Source organism: Chanodichthys erythropterus, chromosome 7, assembly GCF_024489055.1.
Source record: "Chanodichthys erythropterus isolate Z2021 chromosome 7, ASM2448905v1, whole genome shotgun sequence".
Lineage (NCBI taxonomy): Eukaryota > Metazoa > Chordata > Actinopteri > Cypriniformes > Xenocyprididae > Chanodichthys > Chanodichthys erythropterus.
In genome coordinates, this window is record NC_090227.1 from 38496027 (window position 1) to 38506319 (window position 10293).

The 10293-nt window shown below is 37.9% G+C and overlaps 1 protein-coding gene across 1 annotated transcript; it reads right to left on the reverse strand.

The window, feature by feature from the left end:
• Positions 1-6722: 6722 nt before the first annotated feature.
• On the reverse strand, positions 6723-8389 carry ankrd34c (ankyrin repeat domain 34C). The gene has a single exon (XM_067390483.1). It carries the CDS (start codon positions 8387-8389, stop codon positions 6806-6808), a length of 1584 nt encoding a protein of 527 aa, XP_067246584.1. The 3' UTR covers positions 6723-6805.
• Positions 8390-10293: the final 1904 nt, after the last annotated feature.

A 10293-nucleotide genomic window follows, 5' to 3' on the forward strand; every position in this document is an offset into this window, starting at 1 on the left:
ATGTACAACAGAGCAGTGTGGTACTGATGAGAACATTATGTCATGTGGTTATAATGACGTTTTAGGACAGAAATGACAAAAACACAAAAATATTTTTATAGTAATAATAATAAACATATTTTTGTATTGATTGTTTTACAGTATCTCACAAAAGTGAGTACACCCCTCACATTTCAGCAACCATTTTATTATATGTTCTCAAGGGACAATACTATAGAAATTAAAATTGGATATACTTCAGAGTAGACAATGTGCAGCTTGTATAGCAGTACAGATTTACTGTCCTCTGAAAATAACTCAACATACAGCCATTATTGTCTAAATAACTGGCAACAAAAGTGAGTACACCCTAAGTGAACATGTCAAAACTGTGTCCAAAGTGTCAATATTTTGTGTGAGCACTATTGTTATCTAACACTGCCTTAATCCTCCTGGGCATGGAATTCACCAGAGCTGCACAGGTTGTTGCTAGGATCTTTTTCCACTCCTCCATAATGACATCACGGAGCTGCTGGATGTTAGACACATGGCGCTTCTTCACCTTCCGCTTGTGGATGCCCCACAGGTGCTCAATAGGGTTCAGGTCTGGAGACATACTTGGCCACTTCATCACCTTCACCTTGAGCTTCCTCAGCAAGGCAATAGTTATCTTGGCGGTGTGTTTGGGGTCATTATCATGCTGTTTAACCCGGTTTCTGAAGGGAGGGCATCATGTTCTGCTTCAGAATGTCACAGTACATGTTGGAATCCATGTTTCCCTCAATGAAGCAGAGCTCTCCAGTACCAGCAGCATTCATGCAGCCTCAGACCATGATGCTACCACCACCATGCTTAACTGTAGACAAAACACAATTTTCTTGGTACTCCTCACCAGGGTGGACACCATCTGAGCCAAACAAGTGTATCTTAGTCTCATCGGACCACAGGACATGCTTCCAGTAATTCATGCTCTTGGACAGGTTGTCTTCAGCAAACTGTTTGCAGGCTTTCTTGTGAGCCAGCTTCAGAAGAGGCTTCCTTCTGGGACGACGGCCATGCAAACCGACCATGCAAACCGATGGTCTGAGCGCAGACAAGCTGACCTTCTGCTTCTGCAACCTCTAAAGCAATGCTGGCAGCACTCATGCATCTGTTTTTTGAAGCCAGCTTCTGCACCTGACGCATAGCACAAGGTCTCAACTTCTTTGATTCAACTTCTTTGGCCTGTTCCGTGTGGAACCCGTCTTAGAAAACCTCTCTCTATGACCCTGGCTACTGTACTGTAACTCAGTTTCATGGTGTTACCAATCTTCTTATAGCCTAGGCCATCTTTGTGGAGAGCAACAATTCTAATTCTCAAATACTTTACGTTCTTTGCCATGAGGTGCCATGTTGAACATCCAGTGATCAGTATGAGAGAATTGTACTCAAAGCACCAAATGTTAACTGCTCTAATACAAGATCCATACTTTTGTATGGTCCTGTCAAGCAGACAAAAACATGAACATGATGAATAGGACTTGTGGCTTTGCATGGTTAAACAACATACAACTGTTATACAACTTGCCGCTGTCTCCTTTGGCTTGCTTAGTTGACCATTGTTTAGCCACATTGTTCACCATTGTGCAGCCACAATTATATACAGTTATCACTGTAAAGCTGCTTTGACACAATCTGCATTGTAAAAAGTGCTATATAAATAAAGGTGACTTGACTTGACTTGTTATCACTTAGAGTGTACTCACTTTTGTTGCTAGTTATTTAGACAGTAATGGCGGTATGCTAAGTTATTTTCAGAAGACAGTAAATCTATACTGCTATACAAGCAGCACATTGTCTACTCTAAAATATATCCAAGTTTCATTTCTATAGTATTGTCCCTTGAGAAGATATACTAAAATGGTTGCTGAAATGTGAGGGGTGTACTCAATTTTGTGAGATACTGTACATACATTTTTATCCTTTTCCACTTAAATTTACAATGAAATCAAGGCTTATACAGCCTTATTGTTTCATGTAATAACAACTTTTATTTTTATTATTATTATTATTATTAAAGGGTTAGTTCACCCAAAAATTAATTACTCACCCTCACGTAGTTCCAAACCCGTTTGACCTTCGTTCATCTTTGGAACACAAATTAAGATATTTTCATGAAATCTGAGGTTTTTTTATCCTCCATTGAAAGCAATGTAATTACCACATTCAGTGTCTAGAAAAGTAGTAAAACATCGTTAAAATAGTCAACGTGACTACAGTGGTTCAACCTTAATGTTATGAAACGACGAGAATACTTTTTGTGCGCAAGAACAAAACAAAAATAACAACTTTATTCAACAAATGCATCATTCCCCTGTCAAATAGCTATGCTATTTTCGTTGCAGCGCTTCCAGGTTACGTGTGATACATTGTTCTGAAGATGAACTAAGGTCTAACAGGTTTGGAAGGACATGAGGGTGAGTAATTAATGATAGAAATTTCATTTTTGGGTGAACTAACCCTTTAAAGCATTTTTTCATAGTGCCACCTGCTGGAGGTAAAGTCTATAATGTTAGTAAATAATTAATATAATATAATAATTAAATTAGTTTTTCACCCTGCATTACAGGAAGCTTTAGTTCAGAGAGGATTATTTAAAATATTGTTAGTTAGTTAAAATAGACAGTATACAAAACCTAATAGATAGCAAAAAGTAATATTCTGACTAATATTCCTTGTTTTAAAGTGGTGAGTTATAAGTTATTATAGAAAGAATGAATGCCAAATGATCTCATTTAGATCATAATATAATTATATTCCATTTTATGCATCCAATTTGTTTTCCACTCATCTAGAGAGGAGAGATGCTTATACTGTATGTCCACCAGAGGTCAGTAATAAATCATTACACTTTAGTGAAGGCTGATAGAGTTTTCCTGTTGAGTTTCTGTGAGTATATGTAACATACTAGAATTTCCTACACCTACAGTGATTATTTTTAGTTCACTTGTAGTATGTTGTTACACAAAATGTTTATACTTCCAGCATTGTGAGCTGTCTGTAACCAATTGTTTGTATTGAGTGAAATCATTTATCATCCGTAACATACACCCCCTTTACCTTGGCTAATAAATGACAGTTATGAAGTTATTTTATAATGACTTATTTATGCAATTGTTGCTTTAGAAGACTACTTTGAACATCCAAGGAGAAAGCTTAGTCAACAAGTATCATTGATGGTAAATGGTAAACCTAATACCACAGGATATCCAGGGACTTTCACACACAACAGTCAGAGTAAACAGTTTACAGAAAATAATACGAAAAACAAGCAAAAATTAAATGAGTACCCGAGTGAGTGGCAGATCTAATATGTCTTGAACATGCTGGTTTAAGCTGTGAGGAAGACAACAGATTTTATTTTTCAGCATTACACTTATTCTGGCTTTTACCTGTACATCCTGGTATCATCTGTTCACTATTGAACAAAAAGGTCTAGCCTAAACTATACCTTTGGAAGAGGAACCCTTTATAATCCCTTAATGTACTTTATTAAGAGTCCTGACGACTTTATACTCTATACAGTGGATTAGATCTGGTAAAAGAAACTGGTCTACATGTTGTTACATGATTTACAATCAGTTTAACCCACATATTTCTACTTTTTGATGACTATAGTGACTACTAATCTAAATAAGTGGAAGAATGACACAGACTATGAGAAGACTATGGGGATCTGAATGCTGCAACGATGGGTCTGTCTTCATCAAACCTACATCTGAAGAGCTACAGGTGCTTTTATAGTCATTTGAGTTTTTAGACTTTGAGATTAGAAAGACTAGAAAGATTGATACAGACATTTATTCAAAATATACAAGATACTACATACAAAAATACTATGCATCAAACAATGTAAACATGAGCGCAACCAATAGTATGCCTCACAGTTTTCATATAAAGAGTTGTGATAAAACCTTTTCACATGGTCTCATTTTGGGGTTCATTTAATAATTTAAATGTCACTCTTATATGTTCTTTTTTTTACTACTGAATTGCTTGAGGGCCAGCAGTTATGAATTATAAATTATGATTATTATTGACCCATATATATTTTTATGTCATACACGTATTTCATAATCACAGACCAAAAGCCTGAATGCATCTGTTTGTTTGTTGATTGCTTGTCTTAACCCAGGGAAAATTAGTGAGGAGTTAGCCAGCTAACTCTAGTACTACGGAACATATATTATTTGACAGCCTTATGCAGGCTAATAAGTGGCTATTAAACATTATAGCAGCAATGAATCTGAAGCACTTTGCAATTGCACAAAAAGTAACATGGGCACATTAGTTCTACCACATAACATTGGCTGACAAATGGATAAACCTACGTTTACATTTGTCTGTACAATAGTCATTGGTTTATCACAAGGTATGTTCTGCTACAGACTTTACCCAAATATATTATGATATAAGTATTACCTAGTGATTTTTGTCAATTGTTGTCATTGGTATATTTGTCATGATTTCTTACTTGCAGATCTAATATTGTAATTAAATTGCTGCTCAATTATATTTTATTGAAAGTAATCTGTGATGCAGAACACCTTTTACACTCCCTCAAAGGCACTATACACTAATTAGCTACAAACATACAATCTTTTGAACTCCTCATGGAATGAACTGGCACTTTATATGTATATATTTATATATATATGCATGTATATGTATATATATATATATATATATATATATATATATATATATATATATATATATATATATATATATATGTATATATTTATATATATATGCATGTATATGTATATATATATATATATATATATATATATATATAAGACTGCCAACCTAGCAAGGTTAACTGAGGGCTCTATGACTATAGAAATCATCTTTGTGTTAAGGAGTAAGTCATAATAACATTTGCAATGTTGCCTCTATTATTGCAATCGATGTAAGATGTAATCAATTACAAGAGACAGATCACAGATGGACAGTATTTCTTACAAAATCTAGAACAGGTATGCATGTAATGATACATCTGCACACAGGCATTATTAACATCAACATTAATAAGCTAACATTTTATATGTATAGTGATCAGAGAACATTTCTTTTGCATTTCCTCTCTCTTGCTACAATTCTCAACCGGATTTGCTTTTCTTACAGCTTTTTAATCAGGAGCCAATGGAATGCTTTCTTTTAATGGGTATGATCTGGTGACCTCTCTGCTCCATTTTGACAGTCTGGTTTTGCATTCACTCTCCTGTCTGCTTTAATGAATCTCATGGAGAGATGTCTAGACTTTGAAGATATACAGATATTTCTGTCTCTGTTTTTGTTTGCAGCAGAAGATCTGCACTTAGAACTAGCTGTAGTCAAGCCTGTCAAATTCAATCTTCATACGCGAGAGAAAAATAGCACACTCTCTCACCTCCTCTTTAAGAGGACAAACACTACCTTTGTTGCAGAATGGAAAATTGCACACTGCTTTGTTGTGTTTTTGTGATTGTGATGTAAATCCCATTTCCACCAACATATATTTTGAAAAACAGTTTTGTGGGTGGTAGGAAGCGACTGTATAAGCTTACACTATAATGTTACATCATATATTAAATCTAAACTAACCGCTAGGTTGCATCTTTAAAGTATTAGTTTACTTCAGAATTAAAATTTCTTGATAATTTACTCACCCCCATGACATCCAAGATGTTTATGTCTTTCTTTCTTCAATCGAAAAGAAATTAAGGTTTTTGAGGGAAAACATTCCAGGATTTTTCTCCATATAGTGGACTTCACGTGTTGAAGGTCCAAATTGAAGTTTAAATGCAGCTTCAAAGGGCTCTACATGATCCCAGAAGTGGAATAAGGGTCTTATCTATCGAAACAATCAGCCATTTTCTAAAAAAAAAAAAAAAGTGTATATATATTTTTTTAACCACAAATGCTCGTCTTGCACTGCTCTGTGATACACCACGCATTGCGTAATCATGTTGGAAAGGTCATGCGGAAGTACCAATCCAGTGTAAAAGAACATGCAAAGAAACACCCTTTACAAAAAAAGGTAAAACAACAATGTCAGACAATCTTGAAGTTGGAGGAGAAAATTAGATGGAGTTTTTTGTATTATTTTCTACCGCGATGCTTCCGCCTACATCACGTGTGACCTTTCCAACATGATTACGTAATGCGCAGAGCATCACAATTATTATTATTATTTTTTTTTTTTTAAATGACCTATCGTTTCACTAGTTAAGACCTTTATTCCTTGTCTGTGATGGTGTCATGCCCTTTGAAGCTGCATTGAAACTGTAAGTTGGACCTTTAACCCATTGTATCCCAGTGAAGTCCACTATGGAGAGAAAAATCCTGGAATATTTTCCTCAAAAACCTTTTTTTTTGGTCAAAAACCAAAAATTTCTTTTTGACTGAAGAAAGAAAGACATAAACGTCTTGGATGCGGGTGAGTAAATTATCAGGACATTTTAATTCTGAAGTGAACTAATCCTCTAAATTTCTTCACTTATTATAGACCATAAGCTATTTATGCACCTGCGACATCTGATTTTTTCCTCTGGTAGGCATTAGATAAATATATTAGTTTTCAGTTGCTGTTTCAAAAATGGTCTTTTTGCTAATTGAAACTAACAAGTAGATTAACCTCATGATACAATATCCCTTTGCCCTAAATGGCTACATTCAGTGCTAACTACTTTTAAATTCTATTACAGGTACCACCTGTTTTCCACCTGCCTAAGCATCACCATTACCCAAGATCTCAGACGTATATTAATGATGTCAAAGTTGCTACATCTACATAGACTGAGTTTCAAGATTGATGGTTGGGCTCTTCGAAGTTTGAAAGCTGCTTCATCTGTTCCACTTGCATAGAGTGCCTTCTCACAAGCTTCTTTTTCGTCCTGAGGTTGCCTCTCTTTGGTGAGTTGGGTGCTACGGGAGCTATTGGTCTGATACCTGCTGCAAGTGGGGATGAGGGCTTGCTGCTTGCCCCTATATCTGGAATCGGAGGGTTGGGGTTGACATTTAGTGGCGGCAGGTGACCTGGGCGGGTGTGGGATATATAGTCCAGCAATAGCGTTCCAGAGCCGCGCCGCTCCAGTAGGCCAGGTGCTCTGCATCTGGCTGTGCTAGGGGAGGAGGTACTGGGATTGCTGTCCAAGGACTCTCGTGAGCCTGTAAGCATAGCAAGAGGGGATGTATTGAGCTTCCTTCTCTCCAGGGGTGCCTTAGGAGAGTCTAGCATGCTGGAATCTGAGTACAGCTGGGAGTCTGAGTCGTAGTGTTCATTCCCCAGTCGCCTCCGGTGCAGTGTGTCTCTAAGGCTAGCTGGCCCCAAGTTTCCTCCAGAGCCATCCTGCTCTGTGGGGACAGTGCTACGCCGTGCCAGGGGTTGGTGCTGTGCTAGCGATCTCTCGTAGGAGGCCTTGGAAGATGATGTTTGGGAGATTTTTGCAGTCTGATCTCCGACCATTGGAAACAAGATGTCCTTTCCGTCCACGCTGTTATGTCGGGACAGAGTGCCTCTTCTAGACAGGCTCAGACCGTTGACACCTGCAACAACATCTTCATCTGAGTTGGCTCTCTTGCTCTCTTCATTTGCTGCTGCCAACACAGATGGGGCAATCAGACCCCAAGGCTCTGACTGTAGTCGCTTCAGCTGGGGTAGACGAGCCCGCTTGGGGTTCACTGGCTTCTTACTGGGGGAAGTAAGTCCATTGGGAAGTTTGGCTGCTGTGTTTGAGGTTGACTTAAACTTTGTTTGAAAATTGAATACGGTGTCCTTCTCCTCCTCTTTGCTGGGAGATGGCAACGCATGAAGATCTATCTCAGACGGTGAGGCACATGGTGCAGGAGATGTCCTCTCATCCAACTCAGGAGACGGAGGAACATTCAGGTACTGCTTGGTAGTTTTGGTTCCAGACGGCGATTTATCGGTGGTAATGATGATGACCTCCTTGCCTTTGGCTTTGCAGGCATCAAGGAGAACTTTTAAGGTTTCTTTATCATCTGCGTTGACGGCATAGACTAAAGCAGAAGATCCATGACGGTCCTCCAGACTTGGATCAGCCCCGTTGGTCAGTAGAAGTGAGACCACCTCATGTCCCGCCCTGTGGCTGCATGCATGCATGAGGGCTGTCCTTCCAGCTTTGTCTTGGATATTAGGGTCAGCTTTGTTGTCCAGAAGGTACTTGACAAGCTTAGCCTTGCTGACACTCTGCTGGTCAGAGTGTTTGGACATGCAGGCAACCATGAGTGGCGTCTCTCCACGATCATTGCTTTCATTGATGTAGGCTCCACCTTCTAGGAGAAGCCTTGTAAGGCGCAAACGGCGAAGCCATACTGCTTTCAACAGAGAGTTCCCATCCGTCCTGAGCTCCAGCACGTCAGCCATCACCCAGACTGGACCCAAATCAGCCTCAGTCCTGCAAGGCAAGAGCAGACTGCTGCTACAGCCATCAAGCAGATCTCAGAGATATTTGCATGTCACAAACACTTCAATTTTTTGGAAATAAGGAAAGGTGCTGTTGATGTGTTTAACCCTGCATTAAATCACTAGCCTGTTTGTTTTGAAGAGCCACCAGGTGGCAGCCTGAATGCGCAGGAATGAGATATTGAAAGAGACGCCGAACTGACAGGTGGATCAGGTGCGAATGGAACTTTGAATTTGCGTGAAAATTCTAAAATGTGTTTGTGTTGTTTCAACATGTATTTCCTTATGAATCCTTAAATTATATCAATAGTGCGTGTTCTCTCGATGTATATAAATGTTTTATCTGAATGTGCTATAGTGATGTGGTGATAAAAAATACGGATAAATATCGAATCAATGACATTATTAAATAAATGAATTGCGCGGTTTTTCTATTTTTCCTCTATATTTTGTATGTATTTTTTTTTAGATTTATTTGATAGGCTGCTTTAAAAGCAGTTGCTTTGGCGTGAATAGTCGTCTTGAATAGTCTTGTAGCCAGTTCTCGACCCACACAATATATTCAGATCAGTTAGCCTTACTTGAAATAATTTGATAATCGTTTAAAATTAAATGGATTTATTAAAAACCCAAGAAGGGTTTTAATCAGGGTTAGCTGATTGCATGTGATTTTTGAACATGGAACAGTATGACGGAATGAAAGGACTGATAATGCGCTTTTATATATTTAGTGTGAATAAATGAAACGTGTTTCGTGCCATATAGAGTTTTATTCAGATATTTGCGTTTTCATGTAATCACTGCGTTCTCGATTTGGCACTGTCCATGGTCCTGAGAGCGTGTGAAAAATAGTAAACATCTGCGATTTGCGCTTGGAAGATAAAACATGGTCTCATAATTTTATAAGTTATAATTCCAGGTCCAGTTGCATCCACCTCTGTAAATCACAACTTTGGTCTGTCCACCTGCATTTTCTTTTATCTTACATTTATTTGTGTGCATGTGAATACGAGTTCCCTAAAATTTAATTTCGTTAAACATTGTAATAATAGCAAACATATTGCATCATAATCATTAAATAGGCAAAATATATGAAAAATAGTCTAAATGTTTAATGCGTTTCTCAGGTAGTTAAACACCCAAATAGATGAACTTATTAAATTTCCTTACCTGGTTGACGCACAGGTTTACCATTGTAGAATAAGTCCACGGTAATGGTCTCCAATATTCTAGAAGCTATAGAGAGGCATAGTTTCTCAGCACAGCTCGTGTAGTTATTTAGTTCAGACCCAACAGAACTGTCCTATTTTAGGTTCAGTCCGTGCAGAGGCACAACGACGCTCCAGCCCCACCGCTTTTGTTACTGAAACGCAAGAGACCAGTCCAATCGCTACATTCCTATTTGCGCACCCAAGGATCACACTAAGACGTTGAGGTTATAAATAACTTCCCCCCTTTTCACTTCGTGAATTAAACGTGAATCTGTTTGACGTCAGAATCTTCAAAAATAAATCGGTTCTGGTGTGAACCTGTGTTGTCATGATGAGCACAAACAAACAAAAACATTTAAAAAAAAAAAAAAAAAAAAATCTTCAGTTTTGTACGCCGAGATTAGGAGTCTAATCAGTATGTAATACAGTACTAATCAGTAATGGTGCATAGTTAGAGGATGATGGTTAAATCTGAAATGTAAATATTTTTATACATACAGCATTCAAAGAATAATACAGATAAGCGGTTTGTTTTAAATATCAGCATCAAACCATACTGACTCTGGCATAACGTTTCCACCCAGTTGACCAGTCAAACTTAGTAAATTGCACCTGATTACTGGATTTGATGTTTTGGCATATTACAATAATACT

Coding starts and splice junctions, on each gene's coding strand:
- ankrd34c (XM_067390483.1), bottom strand. CDS start 8,389: ATGGCTGACGTGCTGGAGCTCAGGACGGATGGGAACTCTCTGTTGAAA.